This window comes from Limulus polyphemus, unplaced genomic scaffold (assembly GCF_000517525.1).
Source record: "Limulus polyphemus unplaced genomic scaffold, Limulus_polyphemus-2.1.2 Scaffold10670, whole genome shotgun sequence".
NCBI classification, from domain to species: Eukaryota; Metazoa; Arthropoda; class Merostomata; order Xiphosura; family Limulidae; genus Limulus; species Limulus polyphemus.
The window spans coordinates 2,455-15,873 of NW_013676280.1; the positions used below are offsets into that span (position 1 = coordinate 2,455).

General features: G+C 32.4%; 1 protein-coding gene across 1 annotated transcript in view; it reads right to left on the reverse strand.

Moving 5' to 3' along the window:
• Window positions 1–11,536, reverse strand: part of LOC106476474 (probable ATP-dependent RNA helicase DDX10) — a gene marked incomplete at its 3' end in the record, with an annotated part of 13,295 nt that extends 1,759 nt beyond the window's left edge. The window contains exons 1-5 of the mRNA XM_013937132.1: window positions 11,374–11,536; window positions 10,378–10,462; window positions 7,284–7,385; window positions 6,221–6,308; window positions 920–1,008 (exon numbers count right to left, since the gene is read on the reverse strand). Of these exons, the coding sequence (XP_013792586.1) occupies window positions 920–1,008; window positions 6,221–6,308; window positions 7,284–7,385; window positions 10,378–10,462; window positions 11,374–11,506 (497 nt within the window). The remainder of the gene's footprint in view (window positions 1–919; window positions 1,009–6,220; window positions 6,309–7,283; window positions 7,386–10,377; window positions 10,463–11,373) is intronic.
• Window positions 11,537–13,419: the final 1,883 nt, after the last annotated feature.

Genomic DNA, 13,419 nt, shown 5'->3' on the forward strand with positions numbered 1-13,419 from the left:
ATTTATTCACAACACTAACAATCTATTTCAGTTCTATACCATATCTATATATTTATTTATAACACTAAGAGTCTGTGTCAGTTCTATATACCATATCTATATATTTATTCACAACACTAACAATCTATTTCAGTTCTATACCATATCTATATATTTATTTATAACACTAACAGTCTGTGTCAGTTCTTTATACCATATCTATATATTTATTTATAACATTAACAATCTGTGTCAGTTCTATATAACATATCTATATATTTATTTATAACACTAACAGTCTATGTCAGTTCTATATAACATATCTATATATTTATTTATAACACTTACAGTCTATTTAAGTTCTGTATATGATAATGCTTACTTCCTACAGTAATCACATTAAACCTACATAATGGATACTTCCTACACTAGTCACAGAAAACCTACATAATGGATACTTCCTACACTAGACACATTAAACCTACATAATGGCTACTTCCTACAGTAACCACAGAAAACCTACATAATGGTTGCTTCCTCCACTAGTCAAAGAAAACCTAAAACCTACATAATGGTTACTTCCTACACTAATCATATGAAAGCTATATAATGGTTACTTCCTCCACTAGATATAGAAAACCTACATAATGGTTACTTCCTCCAATAGTCACATTAAACCTACATAACTTTTTAACTTTCCTCTTTCCAGAACACCTATCACATTTCAATAAGTTTGAATCTCTTAAGCTGTGTAATCCTCATAAAACAACACATGAATTCCTTCTGAAAATGTTTATAGTGAGAGTACCCCACTAATGAATTAATAAATTCTAATTATTGTTAGATTTTAGTTGTCATGCATATTAATTTTGACATTATGTGCTCGTAGTTCACTGGGTATAAAGTATTGGTTTCACTGATTTATGACTACACCACTTACCTTGCATAAGCATCCGTGTCCAAGCATTGGATGTTGAAAACTTTCTTGTCTTTCATCAGAAAAACACTCTTCAGATAGGCCACAAAACACTGGAACATAGAAATCTTATGGAAGTTACCAAACCAATATCATTTAAAACTTACAAAACATTTCTATTTTGTATTTATGGAAAACTATTAAGATTACCTGCTGTCACCCTTAATTTTGACCAGGGAAGGAGAGTGGCTGGGAGCACACACCACCAACACACTGTGGCTACTGACTAGAGGGAAGGAGAGTGGCTGGGAGCACACACCACCAACACACTGTGGCTACTGACTAGAGGGTGGGAAACTGGCTGGCAGCACCCACCAACAACACATTGTGGCTACTGACTAGAGGGAGGAAAATGGCTGGCGGCACTCACCAAAAACACACTGTGGCTACTGATTAGAGAGAGAAGGCTGACAGCACCTACCACCAATATACTGTGGCTGATGACTACAGGGAGACTAACTAGCTGGCAGCACCCACCACCAACACACTGTGGCTACTGACTAGAGAGAGGGCTGACAGCACCTTCCACCAACATAATGTGGCTAATGACTAGAGGGAGGGCAACTGGCTGGCAGCACCCATCACTAACACATTGTGGCTACTGATTATAGGGAGGGAAACTGGCTGGCAGCATCCATCACCAACACACTGTGGCTACTGACTAGAGAGAGGGCTGACAGCACCTTCCACCAACATAATGTGGCTAATGACTAGAGGGAGGGCAACTGGCTGGCAGCACCCATCACTAACACATTGTGTCTACTGACTAGAGGGAGAGCAACTGGCTGGCAGCACCCATCACTAACACATTGTGGCTACTGACTAGAGGGAGGGCAACTGGCTGGCAGCACCCACAAAGAACACTCTAGCTACTTAAGTGTTAAATAAAATGTAAATTTACTGTTTGGTTTTTACATTGTTTTATGTTCCTAATTTATAATTGTGTAACTGTATTATTTAATGTTGCACAAGCAGGTGGAGATCTATGATATGGTTTCTGGTGATTTGGATCCCCCCCCTCCCTTCATGTTTTCCAGAAATTAATAACTAGATTCTTCAATGTTGTATAAAAAGGTGTGATTCTAGGGGAGGGGTCCAGATCTCCCCTCCATTTTTTTCAGAATATAATAAAGAAAAACAGCCAGATATCCCAACAATACCAAATAGTATCAAAAAGAAACATTAGATGTCAGTGATTTGTTTGATTGGGATATTACAAAAACTTTATTGAAGTTTTCTGAAATCAACAAATCTAGAGTCTACAGCAATCCATCCAAGGCCTCAGCCAGTAACTGATTATTTATAAGCTAACACAACAATATTGTCCTTAATTAAATGTTGTATGGTAAAAATTTGTGAATTGGCTTTTTCCAAACACTTTAACAATATGTCTAGACTTTGTTTTCATCAACGTTTGTACTGTTCACAACACCTGCAGCTCTTATAACAAAGTTGTTACACAATATATTTTTCATTGTTTACCAGTTAGAATTCTTGTGAGAAAAATGTGTTTCATATTGTTGATGTTTACAATAAGTGAAAATTCAAGCAGTACAACTATAAATAATGTCTTTTTAAAGAATTTTGGAAGAAAGAAATACTATATATGTTTTTTTAACATGATTATAAATAATTATAACTAATTTTAATCACGGGACTTGAAATGTTTGTTTTTATCTTCATATCAATCATGTTACTAGTAATAGAGATACAAGTTTTGAAAATGTGGATTATTACGTATCTGAGCTAATCATTTACCAAATATATTAATGTTTTATCTTTGACTTATTAAGGCAACTTTAGGACTACATGGTCAACACTGATTACCGTAAAATACTATATTATTATACCGAGTCTTTTTTCATGTAAAAATTAACGAAAATTTGGTTACAGTGCTACACAGCTAACTTAAAAAACTTGTTAGTTCATGAAACAATGAAAGAATAAAATCATAAAATTTGAAAACGTTTATTCAGTATTAATTGCTTATTGATTCAGACCTGATCAAACAATGTCATGGATCATGTAGAATAAGCCTATTTCAGTTATAATAATCTATTTTTGGATTGTAACCACCTATTCTTTAGTCCTAGTTGTATTGAAGTGAGCTTTGCAGAGATATCTTGTTTGCGCACCTTAGTAAATTTCAATAGCACAAATAATGATACAATACATATTTAATCATGATTATCACATAGATTTATGTTCCCAAAACTGGCAGCAGATTCTTTGTTACGATATCTGGGATGCTAGTATTTTCTGATTACTTTAACGAGTATACTCGTAGTGGCAGAATCTGGTACACATGGAACTTTGAGTATACTCGTAGTCGTCAGTCAACGTGTTAACACAATAATACTATATTATCTGAATAGATTTTCTATTTTTATTCATTCCCTAATGGTTTTCAAACTTTGTATCATAAAGTTAACTATTGAAAAATTTATTTTACAAAATAAATCAATATTATTATAATTTTTATGTTTTTTGACTTTAAATTTAGGCTACTTGAAGAATATCCAAAAAATACCAGGTTTTAATTTGACTAAGTATACGTTTGACTCATAAACAAAATGAGCTACATCACCCACACCTAAATTAATACCATTTTAGAATAACTCGGTGATTCCACAATGATGAAGCTACATCACCCATACCTAGATTAATACTGTTTTAGAATAACTCAGTGATCCCAGAATGATGAAGCTACATCACCCATACCTAGATTAATACCATTTTAGAATAACTTGGTGATCCCAGAATGATGAAGCTACATCACCCATAACTAGATTAATACCATTTTAGAATAACTTGGTGATCCCAAAATCATCAAGCTACATCACCAATACCTAGATTAATACTGTTTTAGAATAACTTGGTGATCCTAGAATGATGAAGCTACAACACCCATACCTAGATTAATACCATTTTAGAATAACTTGGTGATCCCAGAATGATGAAGCTATAGCACCCATAACTAGATTAATACCACTTTAGAATAACTTGGTGATCCTAGAATGATGAAGCTACAGCACCCATACCTAAATTAATACCATTTTAGAATAACTTGGTGTTCCTAGAATGAAGAAGCTACATCACCCATAACTAGATTAATACCATTTTAGAATAACTTGGTGATCCTAGAATGAAGAAGCTACAACACCCATACCTAGATTAATACCATTTTAGAATAACTTGGTGATCCGAGAATGAAGAAGCTACAACACCCATACCTAGATTAATACTTTGTACTCATTCAAAGTCTTTATAGTTTGATACTACAAGCTTTTAATGTGCATATCTTCACAAAATTTGGCAGTCTTTCAATTAACATTATAAGTTTTTCACATACAAAAGATTATATTTTTTAGTGAAGTATTTTTAATAAATTAAAAAAGATTTGTCCATAAATATATTGAGTTTTTTTTAATAGTCCACATGCAAAGTGATTTTCATGTTAAGATTAAAAATACGTTTCTTCATCTCAAAAATATCAAATTTCATTTGTGTAATCTCTAAAACCTCCTAAACACATTTCAAATGTTTTTTCAGTAAAACCTTGTATTTTAATCTGTCATTTTCTCTACCTTAATTTTATACAAGGTTGGTTAATTTGACTGACCTCATAACAACCAAAAATAAATAAAAATCTAAATTACCCTCCTCTTCTTTCAAGAATGACTTCAAATAGTAACATGAAACTACATTCGTTTATTCTAAGTATACATCTATTTATAATTAAATTTTATTGTTTTATTACTACTATTTGTGCCCTTAAAAGTAGTAAATCACTTGGGAAGCATGCAGCTCACATTAGACCATCAAATTACATTACCCACGAGCTACTCCAAGCTGCTCACATGCGTGCCTCATGAAATATTTTTATTATATTGTTATTTATTTTAACTAATCTAACCTTAACTACCCTAAAGAGATCAAAGTTTGTACAATTTAATTACTTTTATCATAATAAATAAAGAATAAACATGAAAAAAAAAGAAATAAAGTACTTACCCAATTTTCTTCTTTTGTTGTTGTTGTTGTTGACTGTTGATGACAATTAACCCTACTTTTTTATACTAATGGTAGTAATGCACTAAATAATATTTATTTAATTAAATAATGCACCAAAGAACATAGAATAATAACATGCAAAAGCAGACAATTTCCTCTAACAATCACAGTTTTTCTGGCTTTCTAACTGTGCAACAAGAGCTATTACAAATTCATCTAAGCTAGTCATTACCTTTCCCGTGGGAACGAAGCTTGCACTAAACGAGAAATTGACAATTATCTGTTCATAAAACAACATAATATAATATGTCATTTGATAGTTGAAAACTTTGGCTTTCTATTCATTATATATAATAAAGAATTAAACGTAAGAGAGAACTATTAACAAATCCTGAAAGAGAGGATTTGACAGGTAGGTGTGGCAAGAGGGGTCTAATTTTCTAGTTGATGGTTCTGTAACCAAACAAAATTGAAAGTTATAAAAATTATGATTTTTCTGAACAATAACGATTTTATAGTGAGTAATTTACATTAAATTTTGTATTTGTTGGAGGGGTGGTGAATAAAAGAGAGATGGGATGCCTACAGAAAATTTATCATCTTTCTGACACTAGGTGGAATTCAGAATCTTTTTAAATATTGCCTTATAAAATTAAGAACTTAAAACTTGTATACTATTAAAATATGGATTATTAGCTATGATTTTATACAATGCTCATTCCATATTTATGGTATAACATAAAAAGTTGTTTGTTTAATAAAATTTTGAGTGTAAGCCACTAAAACCTCATGAGATGCACAGTATATGATGCCCTGGCAGATAATATGTATGATGAGCATGATTTTTTCTTTCCATATCAATAATGTTTTGTGCATAAACTTGTCTCCTATTTTTCTTGTTCAGTGTCCTGTTCCCCAAGTTTCTGTTGATTTTCAACTTACACATTATACTTTGGCTGTCTAACTTACTCTTTTAGCTGACAAGCAGTAATTTAACTAAGATTTCTAATAAATACCTTACTTACTAGCTTACATGCAGTAATTTAGTTAACTTACTCTTTTAGCTGACAAGCAGTAATTTGGTTAACTTACTCTTTTAGCTGACATGCAGTAATTTAACTAAGATTTCTAATAAATACCTTACTTACTAGCTTACATGCAGTAATTTAGTTAACTTACTCTTTTAGCTTACATGCAGTAATTTGGTTAACTTACTCTTTTAGCTTACATGCAGTAATTTGGTTAACTTACTCGTTTAGCACTTTCCTTCAAGGAATTGTCTCTTGCACATAAAGCTTCCATTTTTCTTTGAACTGATGCAAGTTTCTTTACATTGACTCTGAAAAATATAAATCATGTTAAGGCAGCTTATTAACACTTACTGAATATTTCATACATCAAAATGAGTGTTATAAAACTAAAATCCTCATTCTTAAAAAAAGGAACCAAGTGTAATTATCATGGAATCCACAATAAATCTTCTTTACGGATCAGAAGCAATTCTTGCAGCTAGATCTTTAGTCCTGAATTAAATCATAGGAGATAAAAATAAAAACCATTCAATAAGCCGACTTCTACTTAATTTATTAGATATAACTAAGAATTGAGTTGAACATACTTATTAGGTTGTGTTCAGGAACAGGTTTAGAGGCCTAATACATTTAAATAGATGGGTATCTAGTTCTTTAACAGTATGATAAAATTATGGAGACAAATTAGTAGTTCCAGTTAGGCCTAATACATTTATATAGATAGGTATCTAGTTCTTTAATAGTATGATAAAAATATGGAGACAAATTAGTACTTCCAGTTAGGCCTAATACATTTATATAGATAGGTATCTAGTTCTTTAACAGGATGATAAAATTATGGAGACAAATTAGTAGTTCCAGTTAGGCCTAATATATTTATATAGATAGGTATCTAGTTCTTTAATAGTATGATAAAAATATGGAGACAAATTACTACTACCAGTTAGGCCTAATACATTTATATAGATAGGTATCTAGTTCTTTAACAGGATAATAAAATTATGGAGACAAATTAGTAGTTACAGTTAGACCTAATACATTTATATAGATAGGTATCTAATTCTTTAACAGTATGATAAAAATATGGAGACAAATTTGTACTTCCAAATATATTTTTCAAAAGTAGTTTTTGTTAAATCACTATCTTAGATATTTAGGAAATTTATGTTTTTACCCTACTTATCATAAAAATAAACAAAAACAGTAACAGTTAAAGCAATATCATCTCTAGCTTTATCACAAGTTTATAGAGCGCTTGAAAAAATAGAACATAAACTACATACTGAATTTTTTTAATTGGTATTTTGTGATCTTCAAGGTGTTCAAGCATTGGTTTTTCTTCAGAAGGCAGAAGAACTAACAACGACTCCCCGTCTTTCTGGAATCTAAAAGTTTAAAGGAATGATTAAGCATATACATGAATCACTACCAATTTACATAATTTATAGGAGAAACACTGAAATACAGTAAACTTTCAGTAACTATTTACAGACTTACCACAATGTATGGTGAATTTCAATTTAAATAAAGCAAAAAAAGCTTGCAATTAGGTCAGGTGCTAAATATTTTGAAGGACTGATCCAAGGACACATATATAGAAATATATGACACAATCTTTCATCAAAAAAAGTTTCTCTCTCTCTCTCTTTGTTTGTGAAACAATAAATATTAATTAATTTTAATTAATATTTGAAAAGAACAAAAATAAAAAGGAATGACAATTTGATTGTTTGTTGTTAAGTACAAAGCTACACAATGAGCTATCTACGAAGCGACTACCAAGAGTACAAAAATCCAGAAAGCAGAGTGAGCCGTCAGAGTTACAACTGAGCCACTGGAGTAGGGGGAGGGGGGATTGGCAGCTTTCATCATTAAATATAAAAACTGTAACAGCAAATAATCCCTTTCTACAAGTTTACTTCAAGCTGATGGTTAAGTGTATTAGAAATAAAGAACTGGAATATTCTACAATTCTACACTCTAGCAATGTAAAAACTACACAAAAAATACACTATAATTCTACACTCTAACATTGTAAAAAATACACAAACAATACACTACAATTTTACACTCTAACATTGTAAAAAATACACAAACAATACACTACAATTCTACACTAACATTGTAAAAACTACACAAACAATAGACTACAATTCTACACACTAACATTGTAAAAAATACACAAACAATACACTACAATTCTACACTCTAACATTGTAAAAATATACACAAACAATACACTAAAATTCTACACTCTAACATTGTAAAAATACACAAACAATACACTACAATTCTACACACTAACATTGTAAAAATACACAAACAATACACTACAATTCTACACACTAACATTGTAAAAAATACACAAACAATACACTACAATTCTACACTCTAACATTGTAAAAATATACACAAACAATACACTAAAATTCTACACTCTAACATTGTAAAAATACACAAACAATACACTACAATTCTACACTAACATTGTAAAAATACACAAACAATACACTACAATTCTACACTCTAGCATTGTAAAACTACACAAACAATACACTACAATTCTACACTCTAACATTGTAAAAACTACACAAACAATACACTAAAATTCTACACTCTAACATTGTAAAAACTACACAAACAATACACCACAATTCTACACTCTAACATTGTAAAAAAATATACACAAACAGTTTCTCTTTCTCCTACAAAATGACAGAAAAATTGAATTTTGTTTTACTTAATGAACATATTCAAAGTTGCTAACCCTTATTTTTACCCCCCCCCCCACAAAAAAAAGATCACTTTGATGAACTGAAATATGAGGTTTCATGAACAGCTGAACAATGTAAACAAAAAGTTAAATATGTCATCAATTACAAACAAACAGCTCTGGTTGCACAACATAAAAATATGTTATTGTATGTCACCTATTACAAAAACAAACAGCTCTGGTTACACAAGACAAAAATCTGTTATTGTACGTCATCTATTACAAACAAACAGCTCTGGTTACACAACATAAAAATCTGTTATTGTATGTCACCTATTACAAACAAACTGCTCTGGTTACACAATATAAAAATCTGTTATTGTATGTCATCTATTACAAACAAACTGCTCTGGTTACACAGCATAAAAATCTATTATTGTATGTCATCTATTACAAACAAACAGCTCTGGTTACAGAACATAAAAATCTGTTATTGTATGTCATCTATTACAAAACAAACTGCTCTGGTTACATAACATAAAAATCTGTTATTGTATGTCATCTATTACAAAAACAAACTGCTCTGGTTACATAACATAAAAATCTGTTATTGTATGTCATCTATCACAAAAACAAACAGCTCTGGTTACACAACATAAAAATATGTTATTGTATGTCATCTATTAGAAACAAACAGCTCTGGTTACAGAACATAAAAATATGTTATTGTATGTCATCTATTACAAAAACAAATAGCTCTGGTTACACAACATAAAAATCTATTATCGTATGTCATCTATTACAAACAAACTGCTCTGGTTACACAACATAAAAATATGTTATTGTATGCTCTTCTTCCTCCCATATTAACTGCTATTTTGTGCTACACTAGATACAAACTGTACAAGTATTGTGGTCATGTATGTTGTTGCCTATTGTTGAAAGGTACAAGAACTGTGTACAGACTATAATGTGTTGTTGTCTGTTGGTGAAAGGTACACGAACTGTGTATAGACTTTAACATGTTGTACTGTTGTCTGTTGATGAAAAGTACATGAACTGTGTACAGACTATAATGTGTTGTTGTCTGTTGGTGAAATGGACACGAACTGTGTACAGACTATAACATGTTATGTTGTTGTCTTTTGGTGAAAGGGACATGAACTGTATACAGACTATAACATGTGTTATTGTCTGTTAGTGAAAGGTACACGAAATGTGCACAGACTATAACATTGTCATGTTGTTGTCTTTTGGTGACAGGTACATGAATTGTGTACAGACTATAACATGTTGTGTTGTTGTTGTTGTGTTTTGGTGAAAGGGAAACGAACTGTGTACAGACTAACATGTTGTGTTGTTGTCTTTTGGTGAAAGGGACACAAACTGTGTACAGACTATAACATGTGTTGTTGTCTTTTGGTGAAAGGGACATGAACTGTGTACAGAATATAACATGTTGTGTTGTTGTCTTTTGGTGAAAGGGACACGAACTGTGTACAGACTATAACATGTTGTGTTGTTGTCTTTTGGTGAAAGGGACACGAACTGTGTACAGACTATAATGTGTTGTTGTCTGTTGGTGAAAGGGACACGAACTGTGTACAGACCATACCAAGGAGTATTGTTGCTTTGGGCTATGTACGTTCATGCACTAACTTTACCTTGCTGTCCGTCCAGCTCGGTGGATGTAGGTACTACTATCTTCAGGACAGTCAAGTTGAACAACCCAATTAACAGAAGGAAAATCTATATCACAATTTCAGGGAATTAGTTCTATATATAATTTCTTAACATTAAAATTCTCTCTTAAAACTGTCATTATCAAAATATTCAAGTTATGCATTGTTTTAGCTAACTTTGAACTATGATCAATATTAAACATCATCACTAATCTGCTGAGACTAAATCTATCAAATCTAACTCATTTCATTTAAATATTCAATTCTAGAGATAACTTTATTATACGATGTTAGGGTTAAAACCTTTATTACAGGATGTTAGGGTTAAAACCTTTATTACAGGATGTTAGGGTTAAAATCTTTATTATACGATGTTAGGGTTAAAACCTTTATTATACGATGTTACGGTTAAAACCTTTATTACAGGATGTTACGGTTAAAACCTTTATTACAGGATGTTACGGTTAAAACCTTTATTACAGGATGTTAGGGTAAAAACCTTTATTACAGGATGTTAGGATTAAAACCTTTATTACAGGATGTTAGGATTAAAACCTTTATTATAGGATGTTAGGGTTAAAACCTTTATTATAGGATGTTAGGGTTAAAACCTTTATTATAGGATGTTAGGGTTAAAACCTTTATTATAGGATGTTAGGGTTAAAACCTTTATTATAGGATGTTAGGGTTAAAATCTTTATTACAGGATGTTAGGGTTAAAACCTTTTAACTACCACAAGTACAACACTACTTCAATCTACATATACAAACAACAAACATTTGTAATGTAATCAAACATATAATGTTTTAAAATTTTAAAGAGAAAAAGGTCATGCCTGGAAACATAAGTCTATGATTATAAAATCAAAACCAAAACTCTTGCAGAATCTTAAAGACAGAGAGAGAAAACGTTAAAGGTAACCAGAAGAGCAAGGTAAAGAATATTTTCAAAGCAAATTTAATACTTCTTTGACTTACCTAAGCCACGAGCAGCAATATCAGTGGCAAATAAGACAGCGTGTTCTTTTCTACAAAAGTCATCATATATGGCCATTCTCCGAAGCTGGTGCAGAGAACCATAGAGTGACATAAGACTCATTCCCGGTCGCATTCGGCAGAAGACCTCAAACGTGTATTTCACCTTGCAAGGTTGAACAACATACAAGATTTATAACCTCAATCTATTAATAGTCCTGAGGTAGCAGGATATACGTAACTTCACAGTTCAACAGAATTATTTAAGAGATGTTGACAAAACTGACTAGATTCAAATGTAGAAAACTAAAAAGTCATGCTGCTAAAAGCTATATTTTTTTATGCAAAAATACCCAAATGAGAATTAATACCTCAATTATAAAGCAATCTATACAGTCTAACTATCAGTCAGTAAAAGAGGATGAAACATACAAGTATCTATGATCTTCAAAGTAAAAGCAAAATGGGACGTTAGTTTTCTATCAGATATACACACACACACACACACACCTACATCGCTTATACAAAGATTAACACATTAGTCACATATCTTTAAGAACACAAAGGCCAAGAGCCTCATCTGTGTACATAGTTTAGGAACACAAAGACCACCAGCCTTATCCGTGTACATACAGTACTGTGGGAAAGTGTTAGGCCTAGAGCCTCATCTGTGTACATACAGTACTGTGGGAAAGTGTTAGGCCAAGAGCCTCATCTGTGTACATACAGTACTGTGGGAAAGTGTTAGGCCAAGAGCCTCATCTGTGTACATAGTTTAGGAACACAAAGACCACCATCTGTGTACATACAGTACTGTTGGAAAGTGTTAGGCCAAGAGCCTCATCTGTGTACATAGTTTAGGAACACAAAGACCACCAGCCTCATCTGTGTACATACAGTACTGTTGGAAAGTGTTAGGCCAAGAGCCTCATCTGTGTACATACAGTACTGTGGAAAACTGTTAGGCCAAGAGCCTCATCTGTGTACATAGTTTAGGAACACAAAGACCACCAGCCTCATCTGTGTACATACATTACTGTTGGAAAGTGTTAGGACAAGAGCCTCATCTGTGTATATACAGTACTGTGGGAAAGTGTTAGGACAAGAGCCTCATCTGTGTATATACAGTACTGTGGGAAAGTGTTAGGCCAAGAGCCTCATCTGTGTACATACAGTACTGTTGGAAAGTGTTAGGCCAAGAGCCTCATCTGTGTACATACAGTACTGTTGGAAAGTGTTAGGACAAGAGAACATTTTGTCATTCTTTCCATATTATAAGGCTAATTCTTCCATGTCATTACAGAATGTAAATTTCAACACTATGGTAATGCTTCACTGATCCCTGTTGACAATTGAATGAACCAGTGTGAGAATACTTATCATTATTTAGAATTCCCATATACTTGTACCAAGGGCATGTTATAAGGGTTCTGCTTGAATGAACATACTGATCAAATTTAGGGCCTGAAAGAACTGTCATGGCACCCCATGCAGTGTCTTAACTATATAGAAAGAAGCTAGCATATGGTACCAGTATATGCCAAAAGAAATCAATTTAATAGCACTCCACAAATAAACCTTGATGAAACAGTGTATAACACTATATATTAAGTTTTGTTGTCATGCCATGGCCCAAAAAGCATAGAAAGTTATCAGTAGAGCAGAGAGTTCACATAAAAGCTTTACATGATATTGGTTGGACTCTCCAACAAATTGCTGCAGACTTGAAATGCTCCCCAAATACTGTCAAGTACACCCTATATCATGAGAAAAAGTGGGGTTAATTTGAAATTATGGAAAAGAAGAGGCAGGATAACTCAACGATACTGATACTAAGTATCTTCGTATATACAGCCTTTGGGCCATAAGGAAGACTGCCACTAATCTCAACCATGAGATAAACGACCATGTACCAAATTACAGAAAAGTGTCCAAATCTACAGTATCAAGAAGACTCAACGAGAATGGAATATTTGGGCATGTGGCGGTTAAAAAATTTTTTACTTTGATCTCCAAATATTGTCAAGAGACTGAAATATGCTAAAAAGT